Source organism: Struthio camelus, chromosome 1 (assembly GCF_040807025.1).
Source record: "Struthio camelus isolate bStrCam1 chromosome 1, bStrCam1.hap1, whole genome shotgun sequence".
In the NCBI taxonomy this organism is placed as follows: domain Eukaryota; kingdom Metazoa; phylum Chordata; class Aves; order Struthioniformes; family Struthionidae; genus Struthio; species Struthio camelus.
Genome location: NC_090942.1, coordinates 213,453,370 through 213,480,216, shown reverse-complemented (window position 1 = coordinate 213,480,216; position 26,847 = coordinate 213,453,370). Strand labels below are relative to the sequence as shown.

The 26,847-nt window shown below is 39.6% G+C and overlaps 1 protein-coding gene across 3 annotated transcripts in view; it reads left to right on the top strand.

Moving 5' to 3' along the window:
* FAT3 (FAT atypical cadherin 3) overlaps positions 1–26,847 on the top strand; it is a 385,938-nt gene that overhangs the window by 231,264 nt on the left and 127,827 nt on the right. For all 3 annotated transcript variants that reach the window (XM_068930522.1, XM_068930524.1, XM_068930523.1), the window contains one exon: positions 14,238–14,299. In XM_068930522.1, the coding sequence (XP_068786623.1) occupies positions 14,238–14,299 (62 nt within the window). The remainder of the gene's footprint in view (positions 1–14,237; positions 14,300–26,847) is intronic.

Here is a 26,847-nt window from a genome sequence, read left to right as displayed (position 1 = left end):
ACTGCTCAGTGTCTTTCTTTCCTCATCTTGGGAATCTTTAGAGCTATTATTCGTCTTTATTAGGTTGCTGGTGTATGCAATGTGCTGTAACCTTGTTCATTCCACCCATTATGAGACCACAGGTCTTCTGCTGACACATCATCTATGCTGATGTCTTATCAAAGAGCAGTCCTTTGCCCCAGTGTAAACAGAATGTTCCCCAGGGGTCCTTGGTTGTCAACACAGGCCATTCTCCTAAACCTGGCTCTGTTTTTTCGTCTGTTGCTTTCAGTCACATGCGTTTCTAGTCCTACTTCATGCATGTCCACCTTCATGTGTCTGATATGAACCTGAGGGAGGTGACTGAGAAGGACAGTTGATTTACTGAAGCGGGAGGAATAGGGAAAGAACTAGAGGAGCAGCTTCAATTGCTCCTTGGGCTCAGACTCCTGCTGTGCAGCTCTGGAAGGACCTTGGATCCTTCTCTGTGAGACTGAGAGAGAAGCACAGGTGAGTCCTGGATCAAGTCACTCAGTCTCTCTCTCAGGGAAAGGAAGATCGTTATTTAGGGCCTTCAGAGGGTGAAGAAATGGGATATGAGGACCTGTGCACTAACCAAGACTGGAAGGGAGAAGGCAGAAAGTAGAAAGAAGATGAAACAGGAGAGAGACTGTACAAGGCCTGATAAGCAGTGATGGATGAAAATAGCAGGGCTGGGCTTTAGGCAGGAGAAAATAAGAGAATGGCATTATTTGTCCTTGCAGATGCAGGACCTCCAGCAGCAGTTTGTCACAGCGTCTGGACACTCCTCCATCTGCTATCCCCAAAGCAGTCCTTCAAGTAGCACCACTCCATCCTCTTCCATTAGGTGATGCCTGGCCCTTGCTATTCTGTCACTGCTTCAATCAGTGGCGAAAGGCTAACTTAACATGTGCCCTGCTTTCAAGCCCCTCCTTTCATCTACCTGTATTGATGCACTTTCACATCCTCCCATGTCTGTACTTCTCCTTGTTTCTCCATCCCTTCTGTGCTCTCTTTCCAGTCATGTCTCGTTCTTCCCCAGTAGTTCTGAGAGCTTATAAGTGCATGTATGCCGTTTAAAAGCAGCTGGCAGGATGCGATGCTTGTGGTATTGCTGAGACCCCAGACCGAGCGACTCAGTGTGGGATCTGCTGGTCCTTCCTCTGCTCCTTCCATCTGGGCAAGTGGAAAGAGGCTCAGCCTAAAGATCCCATCTCTCACTGGGTGCCTGTGTGAGAGAGCTCAGTGGATAGTTTTGATTCTGCTACTCTTCCTCAGCGAAAATTTGCTGCTGCTTAGGACCCACTGTATTACCTCCGTACGTGGAAGGCTGAGATACTGGTCTTATTTTGCAAAGAGAAGCAGTTTATTGCTCATGTTCTAGTTTTACTGTGCATTTTTTGTTATTTGTTATGTGCTGAGCCGCTAGAGTGGAGGGTCAGAGCTAATACTGTATTTTACATGTTGATAAGCATTTAAATAAATCCCTGCACAGAGAGGAAAGCAGAAAACCCTGGAAAGCAGAGGCATTTATTTCAGTGTTTAAAAAAAAGATTTTCTTTACTTACTTAACAATAAATGTTGGAAAATGCTTGGTGCTATTATGGTTGAGCTTTATGAGATTGTTAGTTAATAATATCTTATTCTTACACAAGTGATCTTTTCCTTTATAGATCTCAGGGCACTTTACAAAGAAAGATATCAATTACCCTGGTTTTATGGGAGAGAAGCTGAAGCGCAGAGACATAAAATGACTCATGCAAGGTTACAGACCAAACCAAACTCAAGCCTCTTAGTATGGTTTCTTAGGCGGGACACCACCTTGGGAACAGCAGCACATCGGAACAGTGCTGAAGTAGCTCTGCATGACGTAATATGTCAGGAAATCGGGCCATGCATCTTTTCTGTGAGGCTTCTTTCTGCTGCTCTGCATTCTGCATCTGGATCAGGAAAGTCACCTCACAAATGAATCATTTTTTATTAGAGATGAGGACGAGATTTACTTGACCTGGGGAAACTGCAGTTAACGACAGGCGCTGCTGTCCTGGTGGCAGTCTATATAAACCCTGGCTTTGCTGTGCTGGAGACAGTCGTTAGTAACGAGGGATCAAAGCCTTTCCTTGGAGCACAGTTGGGTGAAAAGTGGGGCTGTTCTCCTGTTGTCAAGAAGAGTGCTCAGTGAGCGTGTATGTGGAAAAATGTAAAATCACTTCTCTTTGAAAGGTAATGAGAGTATCTAGATTAGGAAGAAAAACTGACAGCTGTGCCCTGTGCACCCTCCACACCTCCTCCACAGTTGATAATAAAAGAAATTACCAGGACCTCATCATGCTGTGACCTATGCTTATGTTCCACAAAAGCATACACTGGGGACTTGCTTCTTTTATTTTTTTTTCTTTCTTTTGTTATTACATCATAATATGCCAAAGAAGGAGGTTGAATAATAATTTGTGAGGTATTCAGGCCCAAAGTGCAGAATGGTATGTGGAGTATTTGCATACCCCCTTACCACTGAAAGTGGTACCCCCACCTCCTATGTTATGTAAGTCTTTTTTTCTTGCAAATATTGAAACCAATTAGCATAAATTATAAGCAGACTCTAGTTGGGTTCATTCGTTGATTTTGCAGAATTATGAGGCCTTTGTGCACAGAAAAATTAAAGAAAATTGCATAATGATTATGTGTGTTGGCTATTAAGCTAGCCACCAGTTATATATATTTATAGCTATTCCTGCAAGTAATAATTACATGCTAATTATAACCAGAAAATTTTGTTATTTTGTTATTTCTCCTTGAAAATGAAAGTGATGCAGAGGGATGTTGAAGTCTGTGCTGAGGCATCATATTAGCAGTTAAATTTTTAGGAGGCACTGCATTTTTTTTTAAGAGCAGAAAACAAAAGAAGAGACAAATGCAATGTCCATTCTTACGTGTTCACTTAAGTCTAAATAAAGGATTTGAACTTTAAAAAACCCCTCTCCCACAAGCTGCGACCCTCTGTGTGAAGTGTTTTAGGAGAGCTAAGCCCCTGCATGACAGCCCCTCAAGGGCATTTGCTCAGTTGTTTCACAGCATCACAGTCATGACAGATTACTCGGGCTACGATGACGCCTCAAAGAAATTGGTGGTCGGTTATATTGGAGGAGCTAGTGCAACTTTGACACTTGGAGTATTATTGCTTCTTTTATTTAAAAATTGCAGGCTCTGTGTGTTTGATGGTGGCTCCACTGCTCTGTCCCGGAGGGGTCATTTTGGAGGACAGCCTCTTTGAAGGTGCAGTTTGAGCACTGGATTCTTCCCACCTGCGTCCGTGCACTCCACTGAGATGTCTAAGGCCATTTATGCTCCAAAGCAGCTGGAATCAGATGGTGACTCTGCTTTGTTGCAGCCAGATTTGAAGACTCTGTCCTGCTGTTCAGAACTGTTTGGGGTCCTAGTTGCCTGGCTAAACCCAATTCGCTGGGATCACTCTTTTAGCAAGTAAAAATGACTACGGTAATCTTCACTTCAGAAATGTGAAAGAATTGATACCAGAAATTGAACACCTGCAGTGAGCAAATTATTGAGGGGTTATTATCAGACCTAGGAGTCAAACCATATGCTTGGAAGATAACAAACAAAATGCCAGTGGTAGAGAGCAGGAAGGCAGGGTGAAAAAATAAGCCTTGCAGTAATGAAACTATTTATTTGACCTCTGTTATCTGCAACGCTTTCAAGCATATTTTGAAGGACAGTATAATTAAAGACATGGAAATGGGGTAGAAGTGCTCATAGGTTTAGCAAAAGTAAATTGTATCAGCCTATCTTGATAAAGTAAATGATTTTTTAAGAAATGCTGTATGTGTCAGCAATGTGGGCTTCAGTAATGCATTTGATATGGTTGCACTTTAGAATTTATGAGGCACATGAGCATGGAGATTAGTAATAAAATTGAAAAATGCATAAGGGTCTTGCTAAAGAGTAAATAAAGTGATGAGTCTTGAAAGAGGAATTTGCATGCTGAAGGGCAAACATTAACCACTTATTCCAAGTATGGGCTAGACAATGATCTTGTTTGGTGTCTTCTTCAACAATGTTGATTCCACAAGTGAGAATATGCCCTGTGAATGATGCAGAGTTAACAGGCCTCATCCATCCCAACAGGAGGGGTTTAGAAAAGGAGGGAAAAAAAAAAAAGAAAAAACAATCCCTGAGAGTTCAAAGAGTAGAAATGGGATGAGATTCGTTAGTGGAGTAAGCAAGACGGTGTATTTGGGGACTAATAGCAAGAGTCCCAACTATCTGCCGGAAGAGCATCTATTAGTGGCAGTAGGGCTAGTGCCATTTTCAGGGCCTGTGGATACACTCTGTTCAGTTTGGATCAGTTGCGTTTAAGAGGGGTGAGGGAATGCTGAAACCGCATTGCAAAAAAGGGAATGAAAAGTCCTAAATTAGGAGAGAGGAAGCTAATGCAGCTTGCTTTGTTTCATTCAGCAAAGTGAAGGCTGAGGGGTTTATTATTGCTCTCCACACTGCTAATTAAAATAGTCCAAGTGACATCAACATGTTCCTGTCCACACTGCATAGGGTCACCTCCCCTTCATAGCAGATTTTTCTCAGAGATAGCTAGTAGCTGCAGCCTAAGACAGAGCTGGGGAGAAAGCTATTCAGGTTTGCTTCCGTGCCCTAGAAGGCAAAAGAATATAACATGCTAGAAGGCAAAAGAGTAAGCATAAACTGATCATAAATACATTCAGTCCAGAAATTAGAAGGTTCTTAAGAATTAGAGCAGTCGTGTTGCCAAACAGCCTTCCAGGAGGAACCCTGGGAGGAAAAAACCTGACTACTTTTAAAATGGAGGGAAATATTTATGCAAAAGCTTATTGGATGTGTTTGCCTGCAGTAGCTGAGGACTTCAGTTGCTAACTTTTGAAGGGATAAAAGGAAGTCCCTTTGAATGCTGTGTTCCACAAGGCAGAACAGATTGTCATACCATATTGTCATTTTGAACATAATTTAAGAACAGAAAAGCCAAAATCTGCCTTTACAGCAAAGCATAATCCAAATTTTTCATTGAAGTAAATGTTTGCTGTGCATTTTGTACAGTTTTGATATTTTCAGCAGTAAGCTAAAGAGAACTCTTATGGGAGACAGAAGGGACAACCAAAGAGAAATAAAAAGGTTTTTCTTTTCCTCTTTTTTTTTCAAACATGACCGCACATTAGAAAGCCTAAGTGTTTTTAAAAGCAATCACTTTTTATACCTAGCGTGTTTCAAGAGGTCATTTCACTCTCATTGTCATCTCCAGAAAAACAATAAGGCAGCAATCTTTCAAGTAATTGCGCAGGCATGCCATTTTTTTCTTATGCAATGAAGCATGATTCATTTAGGATCAGAATGCAACCTTTCTAAATTGGAGGTTTACATGTGTAATTATATAAAATGATATGTTTGTTTACATCTCCAAGTAAAATTTACATCTTTTTCTATCATTTATCTTTGAAATTTGATTTCATTTTGTCAATCCCTAACTTATTTCCAGAGATGAATGCACTGTTAGAGTGTTTACAACGCCTCTCACTGCCTGTGGGCAATAAAATTACCCTGGTTATTGCTGTTCATTTCTACATTTTTATGATTAGAATACGCAATAGTTTTACTTTCCTGAATGTATGGTTGACAGTCTTAAAGCTATTTATTGTAGCTCCCCCTCCTTTTTCTATTTAAAGTCCTAAATTTACTTTCATGCTATTACAGTGTAGCAGGATAGTTGACAACTAATGGCTATATTTATAAACAGATGTATACTCTTTTCTATGATGTGCAGCGTATCTATGAAAAGGCTATCTTCACACCTTTGTGTGTACTATTAATAAATATTTGGGAATTCTGGTAAACACATTAGCAAACCCATACATTTCTGTATGAGTTTCTGAAAATTCAACCTAAGGATTCTTGTGGACTAACAGTGTATGTTATCAGTGACTGAATTTATGAGACGTTTTTCAAAAACCAGTGTTTATTTTTGTTGTTTTCTTCATCTGTTTAACTTGTTAGGTTGAAATGTCCATATTTGCGGCAAACAATCCCAACACATTTTACTCCCCAGACAGGGCTTTCAAGGATTATTCTCCAGACAGGGCTTTCAAGGATCATTCTATGGAAAATTTCCTTTAATATCTTCATGAATTTTCTTTCTGTATCCTTGTTCTTTACAATATTTGAGAAAGACAGATTGGGAAACACATCCACTTCAAGCTATGAAGTATAGCCTTAGTGATACAGGATGTTCAAAGCATCAAGCAGGGCGCAGACAAACAGAGGAAGCTATCTAATTTTATATTCTTGTTTCCATTTCAAAAATGATTTATTTGAAGATGAGGATCAGTATCTTAATGAGAGGAAAGTTTCCCCGCCGCCCAGGAGCCAGGGACTAGCACAGCTTCAAGCTCAGACCTCAACCCCAATCCATCCAGAACGGCTCTGCGTGGGTTTGACGTGTGGGCCCTGAGATATATGGCGTGGTGCCTGGCCTTGTTCTCCTGGGTGAAGGCCCTGACACTGCAAGTGAAGAGGGCATAAAGCATGGACTGTCACTCCACGTAGTTTGCAATATATTCTGAGGCCACAAACTAAGCCTGCGTCATAACCTGAAGTCCTTAGTCATATTTCTGACCCATTACACACTTGTATTTTTTGAACAAAATACTTTTCTATGAATATGCATAACAAAAAAAAAAGCTATTTTAACAAAGGACAGTAAAACATGCAATAAGTTTTATCCTGTTAGTCTGTCGCTGGGGAGAGGAGAGGGGAGAGAGGTTGCTTTCTTGATATCTCAGCCTGCTTGTTACCTTTCATATACTCTTCATATTTCATCTAAATAAAGTTTGGAAATTAGAAATTTATACAATAATTCTATACAGTTTTTCTTCTTTTAATTTATGCTTTATACAATAAAATTTGTAACACTTCCAGAGACAGCAGTAAAATACACTCTTTCTCCAGACCACGTTCTGTTACCATTTAGGCAGTACTTCAGGACACAGCTCAGGTGTGATTATCCATCTGTAGGCTGAATGCAAATAATTCAATTTCATAATAAGAAAGCTGTTGAACTCTCCTTGGCTTCAAAGCCATATTAGGGAAATTCAGTCTGTGGTAGAAAATAGCTTGTGGCAAACTGGTTTTTGGTCCCTAAGTGCTACAGTATTGAGAAGGTCTGAATTTCTTCCAAGCCAAAGGTCAGTTCATTTCAGCATCACACTGGCAGGGGCTGATCATGGGCACGCTGATCATGGGCTGATCTGGACGTGTAAAGAATAAGCATCAGAAGAGGCAAACATGCAGCAATGTCTCCCTCTGTGCAATGTTCAAACAGGCCAGAGCTTAGAGACTTCCTCGACCATTGACTGAGTCTTTGCATTTAAAAGCCCATGGTGGATTTTTCATCTGTGGTTCTCCAAGCTCATAAATTCATCTGTTATTTTTTTTTCTAATACAGATATTCAAAATAAGGCCTATTTATTGGGAGTACGAACATTGATGAGCACCAGAGAAAATACCCTTTTGTAAATATGTGTTTATTAGGTTAACGGTTTTTAACATTCGCTTCATTGAATTTATGTAAAATGTCACATATTTATATAAACATACTCAAGTATTTATATGTATTGTGTGTGTGTGTGTGTGTGTGTGTGTGTGTGTGTGTATCTGTATGTAACAGTCTATCTGCTTAAACATACCCAGACACCCAGGCGTATCATTTGTGTGAAGACTCTTCTGTAAAAGAAGAGAGCCAACTGAAGTTTGAACGTGTGCATTACTCCGTTGGAAGACCATAGTTGTCACTTGGCCACTTTCAGTAAAGCATAAAAGGCTGAGTTAGCAAGCAGATTCCTGTTTGTCCACATGTCATCACCATTTCTAACTCCAAGAACAGAGATAATGCCTTGAATTTTCAAGGGGAAAAAAAAGGTTATTTTGTAGGTGTGTTTTGGCAGTTGCTATGCGACTAAGCAGGGCCTACCCAGCTGGTCCGTGCTGCTCTGAGATACTGCTCTCAAATGTCCATTTGTCCAGGGATTTGCAAGAGGTTATGCAAAAATGGAAACGCTGCTTTTGCAGTTCCAGCTTTTCTGTATCCCTTGGTCAGCCATGCTGTCCAAGACTCCCCGCTCATTTTTTCCGCTCTTGTAAGATTGAAGGTGTGATGCGGTTGCACCAGGTTTATAAGTGGCAAGGCGGGTAGGCAGAACAAATGCTTTATGTTGCTGGTCATACTAATGTTTCGGTCCTTAATCTGCTGTCCTAGAAAAATAAACCTATTCTTTGGAAGCAGTGTGAGAAATTCATGGGGAAATTTGGAGAAACCAAATTTGTAAAGCCTAGAAATATTGGCCTATGTGATGTTAGTGTTAGAAAAAACAAAGAAGAAAATAGCCAACTTTCCCAGGGTATAAATTAAGGCTGATGTACAGTCTACTCTGGCTGACTGGCTTATACTTTATAGAATTTATGGAATATTCATGTCCAATAAATACAGGATCCTGAGATCACAGTTTGACCTACTGCAATTTTAGCATTATTTCCCCCTTCTTCAGTTGTCACCTTCACTTTAATCAGCATCAAGTTCACCTCAGATTCGAAAAGTCGCTATTGGCTTTCATTCTATCTTGTCTGCTTTTCTCAAGGTTCCCATCTTGCTTCAATGCTCCCCCCACGTTTTTTAACAGGTTTATCATAAAAAAACATAAACATAAGTATCTGTGTTAGCTTTAGGCCATCCTATGAAATATGTTTACATTTTCAGTACTTTACAGTGGAAACTTTGATAAAGATTGGCAAAAATGTCAGAATTTAATGTGAAGTTTGGAGCTCTGGTAGGATTAAATGGCAGTACCACAGCCTTCTGAAGAAGGAATAACTTGGATATGCAAATAGAAATAGGGATACTGAGCTTTTTGAAAAGGAAGCTGCTGGCCCAAAATTGCATTTGAATATTAATTTATTTGCCTTGCTTTGTTTATGTTAAATAAGTTAATAATTTTCTGTTACTTTTTATGCATTCTTGAGTAAAAATAAGAAATGCAAAGATTACAGCCATTTGAGACAGATTCCTAGCAAGCATAAATTTGTGTAGCTCCTTTGATTGCAGTGAAATTGCTCTACATTAAGCCTACTACCTGCATATCATCAGAGGATAATATGTACTTTTGGGTATTTCTCAGATATAGACACTTGCATAGCCATATGTTTAAGCATCCAAGCAGAACTACTGTGTAAAAGAATACAGTATTTCACAAAAGACCCAATTTAAGACGGAGCATTGTGTCACTTTTGAATAGCTAAACCTATCTAAGATGGCACAAATTAACATAGCCAAAAAGCTAGAGCTCTCTTTTTTTGAGATTTGCAGACTTTATTATTAATAAAAATATGATTTTCTACAATAGCAAAAAATCATTATAAAAGATTAGTCTTAATGATGAATTCATAACTATTCCTGCTGTTATGTCATATTTAATCTTACAAATATATATGCATGGTCATGAAACCACATGTACACATATCTGACAATAATTCTAACAAATCAGACCTGTGATCATAATTAATGATCAAAGTACTAAGTTGCATTTCCTCGTTTGCTCTCAAATAACTGCATGTTTCACCCATTGCAAATGGGAAATAATTTGTCCAGGTTTTGATCTCTTTCACTGAACTCATTTTTTTTTCTCTCTTTGCGTTTATGAAGTGCTGGAACCATACACAGAAGAATCAGTGCTAAGTGTTGTTCAGATGCCTTGATCAAATGGCTGGGCCCTAACAGCTGATGAATTATTTCCAAGATGGTGTATTGGCTGAAAATTGTATAGGCTGAGGTACTGATTAAGGTGTCAGGATTTCTTAGCGCTGGTCCTGTTCCTTCCCTTCTTTCACTATGCTGCATCCAAACTGTAAGGCAGGGCTGCCTTGTAGCACACCTCTCATCTCTGGTTTTCTGGTCTAGATAATACGGTGATCGGGTGAAGGACAGTTCCGTTTCTTCTGTGTCCTTTTGGAGGGGAATGATGCAGGAGGGAGTGATGGTCTTACCCAGTGGACAGTGAGGTGTTGTAAGGAAGTTCCTCAGCTGGTACTAGCTAGGGGTTGTCACAGTGTCGCACAGTTAAGTGGGACCTGTCGTGCGGGGTGAGCTGATTGACTTTCTCTCATTTCCCAACTCTGTAGCACACAGAGAATAGTAACTGTTCATTTATTTAGGATGAGAGAAGTATTCTGATACCAAAAGTAAAAGGAATCGCAGAAAAATGAGTTATGAACATACAGTCATCTCCAAACTGAAAAATTAGATCAAGCAATATTTTTGACTTTCTGGAGACAGCTGAATTCTATGGCTTCAGGAAAGGAAGTGCCAGGATGCAGAGAGAGAGAGAGAGGATGTTTTGAGTCAGAAGTTCAAAGAAAAAATCACATAATCCTGCTTGTGAGCATCCAATATCATGAGGAGGAGAGCCTCACTAAAGCTGTCTGGAGCAACAGATTTCAGCGAAGCCTCCAGCAGTTGAGCTGAGGGAGCTTTCTTCCTGTCCAGTATATGAGAAGAAGAGTTCTTCAACATGTCAGCGTCAGGAGCTGCCAAAGAAGGAGCTTCAGAAAGTTTCTTCCTAGCCTGGCAAACGGCCCAAAGCCTCCTCACAAGCTGATATTTTTACTGTAAATGATTTCTCTAGCAGTTTCAATTTTCTTGTTGATTTTCATGGGTGTTCTTAAAGAATCATCAAAATTATAAATATCTCCTACCCATAGCAGACCATGATGCTTCCTTGGAAATTTGAAAAAAAAAGATTTGAGAGGTGTGGTATGACTTTTGAGGTTTCTTAGTGGCTTTCACTATTCTGTGGTAAATGCCTGATGTATTTCCCCGGTGGTTGTGGACAGTTGTCCAGATGTCTGTGTCTAGAGGAACTACAGCACGTATTGAAGATGGGGGAAGTAAAAAGAAAAGGTCATTTTTCATTGTTTGCTCCTGTGATTTTATATCATAACCTGCAGTGTAGCCTGAATCTATCTTAAACATCATTTCCTTGGGCATATTTTCCTCTTTGAGTTATTTTCTTTAGATAATGCCTCTAGATAACAGCACAGTATGACGATTTAGTGCAGTTGGAGAAGAACCAAAGCTGGGGTGTATTCTCTTGTGCAAGGCCAAGTTCCTCTTTATTGTCCCTGGATCTGTAATGTAATGTCCTATATCCTGCTAAATATTACTCATTACGTATTTATGACATGGAGTATTGAATACAGGAGGGACACAGCATAGTTCTCATAAAACCCATGAAATTAAACTAATTTCTTTGAGGCTGGTCTGGTAAAGCTATGTGGAGTCCTAGACATTACTGGAAACCTTATTTCTGTTTTCAGTTTAGATGATTTGTCATAGCAAAATGCCCTGAAATACAATTTTATAATCTGAAAGCAGTTTTATAATTGGAAAAGACCAGATTTTAACCCGTACCAACGCATTGCCATAATTAGATGGATATTAATATAAAGTAGTTGAGAAATTATTGTAGGTATATCCATATATGCTTTTAAACACTGTTGTTGTATAGAGTGATCTATAAATGACTTCAGCAGAAGAACGTATATGAAAGTGAGCAGTCACAAGTCCGTTATGGGGCCGCCAAGAAGAACTGGATAAGAGAGTCCTGCAGTGTACAGGAGAAGAAACCAGAGGGTCCAGGACTATACACACAAATGACCAATTACTAATATAGAATACTGTAAAAACCTAATGAAGCTGCCTCTAACTGGTAGTGTAAGTAGAGTATAAGAGTATGTATAAGCCTACCAAAAAAACCAAATAGTTGTGCTGGCACCATCTGTCAGGATCAGGTCTGCAGAACCTATTACTCTGATATCCTGTGCTGTAGAGCTGTGTTTGTAAGTATTCACTTACTAACACTAAAGGGAATTATTTGGTCTAAGGTTTTAATGATTATGTTTGACTGCTGTAGTTACCTGCCTTTTAGGGCAGACTGTTAAGTCTGGATGCTAAATCTATTAAGATCCATTACATTTAAAATATTTGCAATTCTGACGCAGAGACTTGCCATGTGGTCATACCCCTGTTTAGCAGGGAATTCAGTTCTGCTGGGGCTCAGACCTGCAGTTTAAAAGGCTCTAGACTGAAAAAAAGAAAAAGCGATAACAGTACTTTTTATGAGATCATTTTTGTTTTAGTAGTGCAAAGATAAGTAGTACCAATTAGTAAAATCCAGTTTCAAATGTCAGCTCTTCGTCTTCAAAAGGTATGAGAAATCCTCTGCATGAGATAAGGGCAGGAGGGATGTATCGTTACAGTGTTGGGGCATTCAGTAGTAGTTCAGTGGGAACTAACATTTATCAACATACTAAGTACCCTACACATTCCTGGTTGAAAGAAATCATAGGTTTAGTTCATAGTAGCACATCACGGAGGAAGAAAGTGGAATATTTTATAGAAATGATCATGTTCCTTACAGTGATCAGAGCATGCTGATAAATATACACAGTGATCACGCATGTAACAAATGGGCTGTTTCAAGCCGTGAAATATCTTTTCACTTATCACCTTACTGGGGCCAAACTGCTTTCATAACTAGGAACTTCCTTGTATCTCCGCGTTTTCTCTGCACATGGGGATCTTGTGTGAATGACACAAGCTCTTCATCCATGCTATCCTGTCTGTTTAAACAAATGCAATGGATATAGCCATCCCATATGGTGTGACTATTTTGAATAATTATAGATGCTTGATATGGGAAATACCAAGTGTTTTTATTTTTCAGCCTTTTGCTGGCACCTGATTCTCCCATATAATGATGGCACAGAGATTTTCTCATGGTCCAGTCAGGTTTTTACAGCTTGCCCTTGAGTATCGCTTCTTTGGTCTAATATATCTCATAATGAGTCTGAAATGTCGTAGTCAGAGTGCACTTTTCTATGTTCATCTCGTCTCATTACTTCTAGTTATATTTCCCCTTCTTTATTCACAATGCATTCCTCCATCTCAGCAAAAGAGATGAAGTAATTCCTGTAAATACATGGTGACAGTGTATAAAGAGCTACAGATGTAGAAGCCTTATGGGACGATAGGCATTATGTAGCTGTAAGATGCAGTTGCTACTGGGATTTTTTTTTACGAATTAAGATTCATCGCGGATTTAGGTTTAGATGATTGGCTGGTCTGATTAAATAAGTAAGCCTTATAGATAATCCAGGGGATATTAGCTTTCCTGTCTTCTTCAGTAGTTGTACAAAGGAGAAATTCTTGAGAACAACTGTCCACTGTCATTTTCTTCCAAAAGGTGTATACCTCCAGAAGGAGCCGGAGGTCCCTTTATACTCACCAGAATCTATCACCAAAAAAAGCACAGAATGCATTTTCCTTTCTAAAGAAACATTTTGTATAAGGGACTACTCAAATCCGACCTTCAAATCTCTGCTGAGAAAAAAATAAAAACTGTAGCTATATTCACAGAAGAGTATGCGTAGCTTTTTTGAGAGAACTGTGAAAGTGTTTCGTTTTCTTTACTTGGTATAAATCTCACAAGAGGTTAATCATTTGTGAAAGTACATTCCTTAAAAAAAAAGATATCTTGATCATCCTCGTGTGAAAGGGTACTTTATTTTAAAGACTCAATTTGAACGTGGAACAAATTGATGAAATTGTAGTACAAAACCTTTAATGCATTAGAATGATTACATTTGGAAATCATTATGTATACAAGTAGTTATTACAGAAATAACCTTCTTTGTCAAGTATTCTTGGCGTAGAAGTAATCAGCATCCTACCCCATTAATTGCTTGAGACCTCTGAAATCTTTAATGAGGTTTTTACGGAAGGATTTCAGTCAAATGCAAATGATTCACTGAAGCACTTAATCATAAGACAAATAGTGATTCTTTAGTAAGGTTTTGTATTCAGTGTAATAAATGTAGCATGTTAACTGTAGATATACAGCTAACTGTTTTTCCGTTACTTTTTTTCACAGCATTTTTCTTTAAGGATTCATTGTTAGTCAGGAAGTCTCATAATGGCTGTGCTGTGAAAGAAAATGCTTGACAGATGTCAAGAAATCTGTGTCTGATACAGCTTCAAATAGATTTTTTTCCTTTTGGGTGTTCAAGAAAATGAACTTATTTCTTATGGTCAATAGAGACATGTATTTTTCAACAGATATTGACAATCAAATATTACCCTATTCCTACAGGTCTGATTACAACAACATCAAGAAAATTGGACCGGGAACAGCAAGCAGAGCATTTTCTGGAGGTAGGATTAAGTCGAGAATGTATGTTAAAAGGTTAACTGATTTTTGGAGTTTAAAATTACTTCTTCCTATTCCAAGAAAGTGGAATTCTCCCTTCTCTGGATTTATGAAGGACTCACACAAAGTCTTAATATATCTGGCAATTCACGAGCACTTGAACAGTTGAAGGAATATGCAAAACATTTGTTTTCCACCTCTAATCTGCTTCAGTTAAATCTTACATCATAGTCCTTGAATCTTATTCTTTTCCTCTTTCTCTGTTTGTAGCAGAGTTTTAAGAGTATTTGAGATCTACCATAAAAACTATTTTTCTGGATGAAAGTTAACTTTGACCTTGCTCACTTTTATGGTATCATTGGAATCAAATGTTTCACTTATTGACACTACTAACAACAGTTTTCAAGTAAAAATTTGCCCTCTAAAAAGGATATGTCAACCATTTCCTAGGCCTAATGTATTTTTACGTGAATGTTTTGCTTTGTAGATAGCTCATACATGCTGGGTGTGGAGTAATATACTTGTATACTACTGGTTTTACCACATAAGCTTTTTTTTTCTCATTTCTTTACACCATGGTGAGTTTTCTTATTGGGGTGGAAGATCCGTGATTCTGTTCTCCTGTTGATTTGGGAAATAAGGAATTTTTTATTCGTGCTGGTGCAAGTAAAAGAGAACCATATTGTCCTATGTAATCAGTCATTTCTGCCTCGTATTTTAGACAATTCTCTTCAAATCCGTACAAGTTAAAAATGCATATGGACGTATTAAACATCTGGAAAAAATAGTTCCCAGTACAATCACTATTTGGCAGCAAAATGCAGTAAAATATACTTTTGGATATTTCATGGTTATTTTTGTTTGCTAGAAATTCAAAATCATTTTTGCAGAGTGCAGAAGATAGTACAGAAGGGTTAATTTATTACTTGACCTGCTAATTTTTTTTCATGATGGTTTGCTGGATGGCCAAATAGAAATGAAATGTTAACCGTTATTGCCTCTTGGAAGGCAAGTTCCCTGGGATCAAACCAAATAAGCTACTGATGTTTCAGAACTAAGCTGTCCGAGATGTGTGCATTTTTATGACACTCTTAAAACATTTTATAAAATGCCTGGCTCTCTAAGTGTGTAATTAACCCTCTGGGGAGGCCTTAATTGCTGAGACAACCATGGTGTCCCAGAAGTGCAGTATTTCCCTTCCGGCTTCATTTCAGACCCTTCCTCCAGTACAGTCTCTTTCTGGTATGAAGAAGAGTAAACTTAGCTCCCTTTGAAAAGCTCTGATTAGTGCTTGACCTGACAGCCTCAGCTCATATTTGCTCAGTGCGTATGGGAGACATTGACAGACCCTTCCTAGATACAACTTTTTAATTATTTTTAGTAAGCCTGTCTTTTTCCTACCTGAGTTTGACAGAGGTGCTATACCCATACTGGCCAGTACTTACTGAACAAATTCCACTCGTAAAAGTATTTGCATCTCATTCACAAAAGCGGGCAGGAAAATGAGGTAGAACAAAATGGCTAGCCATCCTAATTCTGTGTAGTGTTATTGCTTGTTTTTCATGCAGGTGTCTCCTGTGAGTCTGGGGTACAGACCTGTTGTGTCTGGTCCACAGTCATGTGGTAATAGTGGGCGAGCTGATCTTGGCACCCCTGTAAGTAATTAGGAAGTTGGGACCCATGAGCCAGCAATGTGCCCTTGTGGCCAAGAAGGCCAATGGGATCCTGGGGTGCATGAGGCAGTGTTGCCAGCAGGTCAAGGGAGGTGATCCTCCTACTCAGCCCTGGGGAGGCCACATCTGGAGTGCTGTGTCCAATTCTGGGCTCCCCAGGACAAGAGAGACATGGCGCTACTGGAGAGAGTCCAGCGGAGGGCTACTAAGCTGATGAGGGGACTGGAGCATGTCTCCTCTGAAGAAAGGCTGAGGGAGCTGGGCCTGTTCAGCCTAGAGAAGAGAAGACTGAGGGGGATCTGATCAATGTGTACAACAAAGGGAAGGTGTTAAGAGGATGGGGCCAGACTCTTCCCCGTGGTGCCCAGCGAGAGGACAAGAGGCAATGGGCAGAAACTGAAACACAGGAAGTTCCATCTGAACCTGAGAAAAAACTTCTTCACTGTGAGGGTGACAGAGCATTGGACCAGGTTGCCCAGAGAGGTAGTGGAGTCTCCTTCCCTGGAGATATTCAAAACCCGTCTGGATGTGATCCTGGGCAAAGTGCTGTCAGTGACCTTGCTTGAGCAGGGAGGTTGGACTAGATGATCTCCAGAGGTCCCTTCCAACCTTGGCCATTCTGTGATTCTGTGAACCCACTACAGAGAGGTGGAAATCTCCAGATAGCTGCCTGTGAGGCATAGGGTGACCCCTCTGCAGTTGTCAGTCATTGTCGTTGATGGAGGAAGTGCAAATTACCAGAGAGGACTGAACATGTATATTTAAAGCTGCCAAAGTTAGGTAAGGTGAATCTAAGTGATTCCCCTTGTAGCTACACAATAAGTCTGTTGCAAGGTAAGTGTTGAGCCCAAGTCACTTGTATGTCTATCGCTCCTTACTCCTTTAGTTGTCTTCTGTGAATGGAAGGATCTATATCTGAGTGACTTTTTAATGGTACGTAAGGGTGCAGTCGAAGGATTTTGTAGTGCGACTTGCACTAATCAGAAGGTAAGTCACAAAGAGAGCATAAATACTGATATGTCTACGAGTCCTCAATGGTTGTCTAGCCCCAGGGTTAAAAGATACATCAGAAAGTCAGAAGAGAGAGAGTCAGAGCCTCTCCTTTACAGTAATTGGAGATTTGGTGTTTATTTCAATCATGTTGCTTGGGGGGAGGGATTGTTTGGGGCTTTTTTGAGAGAGAAAAAAGAGTTTCTTCTCCCAGATCTTTCAATGATTGTGGCATGCTATTTTTTTTTCAACTCTCAATTTGAGGGCTTAATTTCGTTGACACCTTTGTAATGTCATACAAGGCTTAAGGTTTTATTCTGTGCTTGTTAGCAGGTAGAATTTTTCCCCTTAGGTTTAAATTGGATGTCACCTGATTTTATACAGCATAATCTCTTGTGGTAGTAAATTCTTACTAGTGGAATGGTTCTGCCTGAAACGGGAAGAAAATGACCGCATGATTACATTACTTTCTCACATGATGCACACCAAAAGCATTTATTTTGAGTTATTTCACAGCCTATCTTAAAGAGTTTGGGCGGGGGGGGGGGGGGAATGAACTATTTAAATATGCATCTGAAAAAAGAAAGGGAATTCAGAGTTACTTTTTTGCTTTGCAAGTAAAGGAAAACAAAAATTTATTTCCAAATGAGGTGGAATTGCCTTTTTCAGGTGATCCGTCTTTATTCGCTGTCAGTAATTGGACACGTTAGCGCTGTGCTTGCAGGTTTCCTACTCTTCCTTCCTGCTTTGATTTCATTCTTCTTCTGGAAATCTCTCTCTTCTTCTGTTATCCTAAATTAGTAAGAATAAGAACCCAGAAGTGGAGAATGCTAGTGGAGTTTGAGGTCTGGAAAACCGCAGAAAATATTCTGCCATTTTCTTCTGCCCCCTTTTCTTGTAGATGCCTTGTAATCCTGATCTGACAGCTTTACCTGTACTCATTTTGCTATCTAGTTACATGGAAGCAGCTGCTGGAGGGACAGATGTACAGTGTGAGGGGCAGAAGCAAACCATTTCATGCAGAATCTACAACCTTTTTTTCTGTCGGCTTATTTTGAGACATCTGGAAGATAAGTAGTTCCTAGTCTGCTTTTCAGTGTGTATGTGCAGTTTGGTGGGAGAGGGTTGTTTAATCCCGGCTACAGCTCGTTGACGAGCACATTCAGTCTGTATTGTGCATCTGAGCGCTTAATGTCTCAGCGTAAGGTTTGGGTGGTTTCTGAATGCGCTGTGCACTAATGCTGGTTCCCTTATGCCTTCAACGGGGAAGGCGTCTGCAAAACGCGCACGCTGCAGGAACATTCAGTTTGCTGGGGATTTCTGAGGGGCAAGACCCAAATCTAACAAAGGAATTAACCAAAAAAGTTACAGGCTTCAGTGTACAGTTCTAGCAACAGTGTTTGGAATGTCAGAACTTTATGGCTGGAAGGTTAAATTATCTGTAGTTAGATAGGACCTCTTCATCACCTTGACGAAGAAATATAGTAGGTGTGTGTTTTTCAAGTGCTGATATTATCTGGGTGCTCTTGATGATGGAATGGAGACCGGGCTCCTAAATCATTTAGCCAGTTTTGAAAATTGTAGCCATAGGATCTCTCCGTTCCTCAACATGATGTTTAAATTTACCACTGTAGATTTGTTTGCAGATTATCTTTTAACATTTGTCATGGTGCAAAACTCGTCTCATTTGAGCCTCTGTAAAGAATAAAAATGGTTGCTAATAAGCGTGGTCAGAACTTTGAACCTCAGTAACAATGATAAAACAACTGAACACGGTAGGTTTAAAAAGACTGTTACGACAGGCTTAGCCTTTCAAGGTCCAAGTCATGTACCATAATTGATGAGGAGGAGAAGTGGGAGTAGAGCATTGGCTTAGTGCTGCTAATTTTTATCCAGCTTAGTGCTATCAGAGCAGTAACGCTGCCTCTCAAGTGCCTTGCTTGTGTAGCAAATCAGTATACACAAGCCGCATCAATCTTCCTGCTGTGATGCTTTAGTATAGCTCTGAGAAGGATGTCAGTAACAGAGCAAGGGGTTATAATGAAGACAAATTGGTGTATCTGATGTAAGTGTCAAAATACGTGGACTGAAAGAAGCATATTGGTTTCTATTTGCTGTAAGTACACTAACAGAGGGTACAATACGCTGTGTTACATGGTGAGTATTTATAAGCAGTAATTAGAGGGAAGCATAATTATCTGCTGTAATTGTAGCCTTCTGAAAAGAAATCAAATTTCTACACATTTAATGGGAAATTGTAATCGTAAGGTGGATTTTGATGGAAGGAATATCATTTTTCCATTTGGAATTTGGCCTGGACTATCACAGGGGAAGGTGTGGCTGGGAACCTGATGACCACAGTTTTAGGGGAAGGGGGCTAACATTTTGAAAGGCAGCGTTTTCGACCAGCGGTGCTTCTCTGTTCTTCCCACAAACACCACGCCAGTGGTTCAGTGTTGAACCAGCACTGGGTGCTCTATCATCCTCCCCTTTTTTTCCCTCTAAGGTCTCCCATGCAATAACTTTATAGATACAACCCTGTTTCACTTTTGAGTGTGTTCAGTTGGGCTGTAGCCTTCACTGTTGGTGCTGCCTGAAGTGTGTGCTGCTGTCTTAGAAAGTGCAGTGTTTTCTGAAGAATATAGACAGCAATATGTTTATTTTTTATAGTAGAATTATAAAAGCTGAAGTTCCCTGGATCTATGTAGCTGAATAATATACTACAGAACACTGATTGTTTAAACCCTGGATTACAAATCCATGTAAGCATTTGTTCCTAGAGCTTTAACAATGCCTACATTTGGCAAAGAAAGATGCATTTTTCCTTGATGACATGCTAGTGATTGGGGTAAAAGTTGAACGTTTTGTCTGAAATGTAAATAGCTTCAAAGGCACATGCCTTTCTTTTTTGTAACTTCGAAGCCTATTACTTGATGCAAGGGAAATTAAAAATATAGGTAAACAGCTTACTATTTCCAGCTTGAACTTAAAACTGATTACCTAAAGTTTCTGTAGAATGACTGTGCTTTCCAGAAGTAAGAAAATTAGTGGTCTATTTTTCTTATTTCAAGGATGCCTAAAAGGAAAGTGCAGTGGAAAAATAAGTGTAGACAGAGAAGTTTCTGAAAAGACAGTGAAAGCAATAACGTGATGTCAGCTTTGTATGGCGACACTTTGAACTTCCATACCAACTTCAAAAGGGAGAAAAAAAAAAAAAAGCAAAGGAAAAAGAGAAAGGAAACCTAACTGTAAAAAGGGAAGAAAGAAAACAGTTCTCAGAAAATATGCACTGGTCTTTCTCAGACCGTGCTGCCATGGGTTTATAGACCCAGGATGCTGTCTGGAAGGTGGCACTGCCTTTGTGGAGTCTGTATTGCTCCAGGGGCCGGGTGGCCTCGGGGACAGTTTTGGTGTGGCAGTGGAGCTAGGAGAGACTAGCATCACTAGCATGCCATGGCACATCCTGAGGATGCCACATTGCAGATTTCTGACCTGAGTGCTGTATTTGGTGGGAGCTCTATTCTTCGAGAGCTGCTATTCTGCACCTGCTTTCTCAAAATGCATGGACTGCCTTTGCCCTCCTTCCCCTTACCCTCCTGATTTTTTTTCCATTGAGTTGCTTTTTTCAGAAGTAGCCGGTAACTTTCCAAAGACAGGAGACGAGCCCCATTTACATATGACATTGCACACTGCTTCTCATGTGTATTCAGGCATAAAATCTTGCACAGCAGAATGAGGAAGAAATCTTAGTGTGATTACTTCTGCTTGCGGTGATAACTGCTCTCATAGATTGGACTATCATTTCTAAGTAATGTGACCCAGTAAGATGAAGAGTTGGCAAGTCCATCACTGGAAATATTGCTAGTTCAATTGCTAACTGAGTGGCCTCTGTACAGGAGATACAAACAGTAATTTTAAACTGCAAAATAGTTAAGGCCTGACGTTTTTGCAGAACATTCTCTTTTTTTTTTTTTTTTTTGATTATTATAAATTTCAATAGCTCCCAGAGGTTCTATTATTTTAAATAGCAATTTGAGAAGTAATATTGATGATAAAGCATAAGCATCGGGAAGACTGACTTCAATAACATATTTTTCGTGCATGTGCAAGTTTAATTTTGCTTTGTTATTAAATAAAAAAACATAAAATAATACTGGGACAAAATGCATTTGAATTGAAAAAAAATATCCTCTATTTAATTTCCTTGAAATTCGGTATAAAATTCAGATAGCCAATGAGAAATGTAGACCCACCTCTCATGACATAACCAAAGGCACAGGGCAAGAATGGAACTGTATATATCAAACAGCATCTCTGATCCTCAGATAATTTCAGTTGTTCCCTGAAACAACAATAGCCTTTAAAGACTAGATGCCCTAAGAATGTCTGTGAAATTTCCACAAAATTTGTACACTCAAGTCCTCCCTGAGGATGCTTTGCTTGTTTTTTGCCTGATACTTATTATTGGTTTCATTATTTTTTTCAGCTATTGTTTATCTACTTCTTTTAGCCATCTCAAGATTAGATCAATTCCCTTTTAAAAATGTTTTAGACATGCTATCACCAGAGTGATATCCACAAACCACACACTGTTGTCAGTTCAGTTAGTGCATCATTTATATCCAAAAACCTCATTCTGGCCTCTGTTAGAGACCGCGTTAACTATCTAGCTAATCTGTATGGAAGTTCTTACATGGCAGGATTTTAGTTCAGTAGTAGAAAAACTTAGGCTTATTTGGTTAATTCATTCTATTGTTCAGGATACAAATAGTAATGAAGAAAAGCAATCTTCTTTTCTCTGTTTAATGAACTTCCTAAAAGAAAAATCTTCAAAATTTGATATACAGAACATTTTTTGTTATGGATGTTTGACAGTTACAGAGACAAGAGTCAAATGTTTTAGACAGCTTCTGTAGGTGTATTGTAAGTTTGTCTTTATTTATTTATGTATGAAAATAAAAAGCACAGTTCATTTATTGTTTGGTCACTGCTTAGCTCATGGAAGAGATCTGATTTTCTCAGTTCACCAATATATGAGATAACAAATTCTCCATCCACAGTGGAATAGTGGCCTATCTTCCACAAAATTATGTTTCACCAGACAATGAGTCTGTGTAAAAATGGACAGGGAACCACTGATGGTATGATCCAGGTTTTAGTACCTGGTAGCCATTTAGATAAAATGTTATAGTCTGACCCAGTATAAAGATATAGATAATTTCGCAAGTACTAATCCGGGTTCAGAATTTGAAGAGCACTGCAAGATCAGAGTTGTCCTGGACTGTTGCTTGGCAGGGTTGACACACTGCCCCCTACCACAGTTGGTCTGTCTCTTTAGAATATCACATTTCTGGTTGCCTAGAGCTTTGTCTTATTTAAGGAATGATTTGCATATGTCTGGAGTTTGCAGAGGGGCTGGAGCTTGTTTTAGAGATTTCATGAATCACTGACCTGAACAGTCAGGTCAGGAAGTGAAGAAATCAGATTCCACAAAGTACAGCACTAAGGCTTCTTCATGTTGGGCATCGAATGGCTCTTTTAGGATCTTCCTTGTGGACCCACGGCTATCCAGCGACAGGTCTGGGTTTAAACATCTCATCACATGCAAGCACGGAAGGAGGTGCTCGGCATATAGGCTACGTACACTGGGAAATCAGACATTTCCCGTCTTTTTGGAAGGCACAGCAGAAAAGGTGGAATTGTGCCAGAGAGCCAGTCCAGCCTGCAGGCTGCCACCCTGCAAAGTCCTGAGCATCTCCTGGGAGCTGAGGCATGTATCAGTGTTTTCTGAACCCTCTGGACCTAATTAAGATTTCACTGCGCTTAGCATCCCGCAGCTGTGAAGCCAAGCAGCGCAAGAAAGTCACGTTTGCGTTAACTAGCGTTATGTTACATCGTATCTGATGTCAGTGTAGATAGGGGAAAGCCCCACTTATTAGCCTGGCAGCTAGTTGTGTCCATACGCTTACCGTACCTGTCTGAGTCGTCCAGGTAGTCTGGTTTCAGTTCCATTGACTTTCTTGAAGTTGTCACTGATAATGGACGATGGAATTAGACGTCAACATTAGACATTAGACATTCATGTCTGCAGTATCCCCATTCTGACAACTTGCTAGTTGTAACTTTAAGAAATCCTTTGCTCTGTGGGCTCAGTCACACTTGAAGAAGGAGCTGGCTTTTAAAATGTACTTGGTAGTACATATTAACCAACGGCTTAAGGAGACCTGTTTTTCTCTGTTTTGCAGTGGATCCAATGGCAGTCACCCATCCAATTATCCACCCATCTCAGGTGAGAGCCTGCAACATGAGCTAACACAGTAGAGTGGAATTGTCTGACCAGACTCTGCAGTAGTTTAGTTTAGCAGTTTATAGAGAAGGGCAGATTTGATCCCACATCCAGACTGACCAGGGCAGAATAGATTCCCACATTGTCTAACATGGTAGTGGTATTACAGCTTCCCTACTCTGGTTAGATCTGAGCTTCACATCTCTGTAGACGTAAGGGTAAGTTTTATTTCAACAACACATTAGCTGGGTTTGCTGCAGTTTTTCCTTCGTTTTTATCTTTTCTTTAACTTACATGTGTCACTGTTAATAAAAAGCTCTGCATCTTAGTAGTATTTGGAAATGGATGAGTTAACATATGAGATAAGAGCAATTTAAAATGTACTCAACACCTGTATCGTCTGTTCTGTTTATAGTACTAGGAGACGGCAGAGCATTATATCAGTGCAAATGGGATGGAAAAGTATTATTAAAGCACCAAACATTTTGGTATAGTTTGAAAACTAGGTCTGCACCCATGTGTTAAATGTGGTTGAAACAGAGAAGGATATATTTATGGCTTTCCTTCTCATTTTATAAACCATTTCTTGAGGGCAAGCTTGTGTCGGCAAATTCTGTGGTTAATTTATACCAAGTTCTTCTTTTCTGTCAGGATTTTGGAGTTCTTTCTAATGTAGTTTTTCTTTCTGATGAATTAGCTCACAGATTAGCTCAGGGTTCACAGGTTTTTACTTCATTGTGTGTTTCTTAAGATCTGTAGCTCTCTTTTTTTATTGATTGGAGCCCACCTACTAAGCCCAAATTGGTTTGATATATCTTTTCACTGTGTCTCCTAAGAGCGTATTGCCATGCTCCATGCTTTACTAGACAAAGAGTCATTGTGAAGGGCATGCTGGTTTACCAGATCTTCACATTTGTTTTATGAATGTACCAATGTTTTAATCTTCTGGAGAAGCAGCAGGAAATCTTTCGCATGACTTGAATCTTTTAGATGTAGAGAGTCTTTGTGTTATCTGAAGCATGTCTGCTTTAGTGCTATATCATGTTTTCTGTAGCATTTACAGTACCCATCAGCTACCAGACTATTAATTTGTAAGTGTGTAGTCACACAAATATGCACGCACACATACATTTTGAGGACGTCTCCATTTGCTACCTTTCTAGCTTAAGACGGAGCTGAGCATTACATTTAACGCAGAAGATCACCGTCTTCCTCAACCGGGAATACATTGCATTTGTACTAAAATCCTATCTGAGCACAGTGTGGATTTTCTCTGGAAATGCTAGTATGTCTTTTAATTAATTCAGCATTAGAAATATACCCTTACAGAAGTTTTGCATCCATTTGTCCTTTTTCCCTGGGTGAAAAGTTCATTCTAAGGTATTTTTCACAGCATCTTTAAAATTCCTCCTGTGCTCCTAATGTGACTTCGCTGGCTGCCACCATTCATACAGCAACCAAATCCAACCACCCTGCAAGCAATCCACCCACATCCAAGCATCTTGCAGTCCCACCACTCTATGTCAAATTTAACCAAATCCAAGCACCCCACAATCCAACCACCCAGCAACCAAACCCAGCCAGATCCAACTACCCCACAGTCCAACCACCTAGCAACCAACTCCAAACAGGTCCAGTTCCCTTGACCTGAGGGGACCTGTGGGTTGGTTTCTGACCTACTCATTGATCATGGGCTTTTGCAGTTGCCCTGGAGCCTGACTAGAGACGGTTCCAAGGAGGACGCTTACAGCTTAAGTGATCCCTTCCCCAGATCATCTTCACTTGTGAGCGCTGCATTTTACAGGCAGCCCCTCCTCAAGGGGGGGTGGTTGAAGGCAGTAGCCAGACTTTGCAGATGAGGTTGCTAAATCGGATACGTGCTTTATTCTTAGCACAAGAGAGCTGCAGAACTGCTGCCACAAGACACGCTCAAACCCTGAGTCCCTTGCTCAAGGCTCACAATCTCCATGGGAGGACGGATGCTCGGATAGGCAGATTTCCTTCCCACCTCAGGCCTCAAGAGGAGAGTTCTTGGTCTTGAAAAGGTACAGGGATGAAATAACAGAGAAGAGGAAAACTAGAACTACTCTTCTTTTGGCAAGTTCTATCAGTTTTTATCTTCCCTACAACTCCAAAAGAGTTAAAATCATCCTTATTCCTGAGGTCTGCTCTCTTGAATCTGTCTATCTGGTATCACATAATAAGGTTTTTCAATATGTCTTGCTTTGGATTTTTTTTTTTTTGTCTCCATCTTGCTAGTGCTCTTATCCTCTAAGGTCTTGTAATTTCTAGTACTGGTGACATACTAAAAACTTCTTTCCTCAAAACCACCCCCACCAGGCCATGCAGTTGGTGAGAATTTCTTCTTTGTCTAGCGTTCCTTGAATATACCACCATTTTCCCTGAGTCCCATAACATCCCTTACAGCCTTCTCGCTGTAGCCTGTAACGCCTGTCAGTGCTACATCTTTCCCTCTTGATCTGTTCTTTCATCTTACCAGATTGTCCCCTCTGCCGCATAATCCTTCAACATTCTGTTTGAGCAAAAAGACATACAAGAAAGGGTAGGAAAATGTCATTCAAAACATCGGAGTCTGCAATTTTTTTTTATTTTAAAAATAATTTCTTATGGCAAAAGTGCATTATTCTGTGACATGGAGCGAAATAAGATTGGAGTATTGAGCATAATTTGTAACATGACACAAATTAAAGTATTTACTAGAAGCCTAGAGATAAAACCTCTAATCAGGTTGAGAATCAGTTTAATAAGCACATTTGACACCTTTTTTCTCCCTAAATACGTTATCATGGAACATAAGAATCCTAATGCTTTTCTTATCAGACTTTCAGATTGATAATAATCAGAGACCAAGCAATTCTTTTGCTTTTTATGAAAATATGATTTAAACAGAAAAGTACAAAGGCCCTGAGGCATCAAGAGCTATGAAATCTGCCCTCGAAAGCAGCATTTTTTTTTTTCCTAGCCTAACAGATTTCTGTTTTCAGGAAATAGATTAATCTCCTCATTCTGAAATGTAATATTGCAGTTTGCTAGTCTCTCCTGATACAGAGATGTTGAAAATGTTATGGTAGTTCCAGAGTGCTTTTAACGTTTTGGCAAAAAAGAACACCTTCTTTGGCAAGGATTATTTTAAATATTGAACAGCAAAGATTAATGCGAATAGTTGATGCAAAAATGTCAGTATCAAAATAATGAATTACTTTTTCCTCACATTCCCCTGGAAAGTAAAAAATATAAATATCAGTCATAGTATTCTCACGATTTATGGCCTCAACTTTTCTGAAGAGAAGCATGTTATGTTTAATCAAGCCTCCAATAAATAGTTTGATACATTATGTCACAGCCTCAAATGTATTTGTTTTTCCCTGAGGGTTTTGTTTCCTTCCACTACCATTCCAGATAATTTTTTTTAACTGTTGTAGAAATAAAAATATGTTCTTAACCTTCAAGGCCAAACAGCTATTTTAAAGACGTAAGAGAAAAAAACATGGAGAAGTTAAAGATAAGGTATTGTATTGACATGCATTTTTTTTTAAACCGTGGTCACAGTTTGAAAAACACTCAACAAAATCTCCACAAAGTC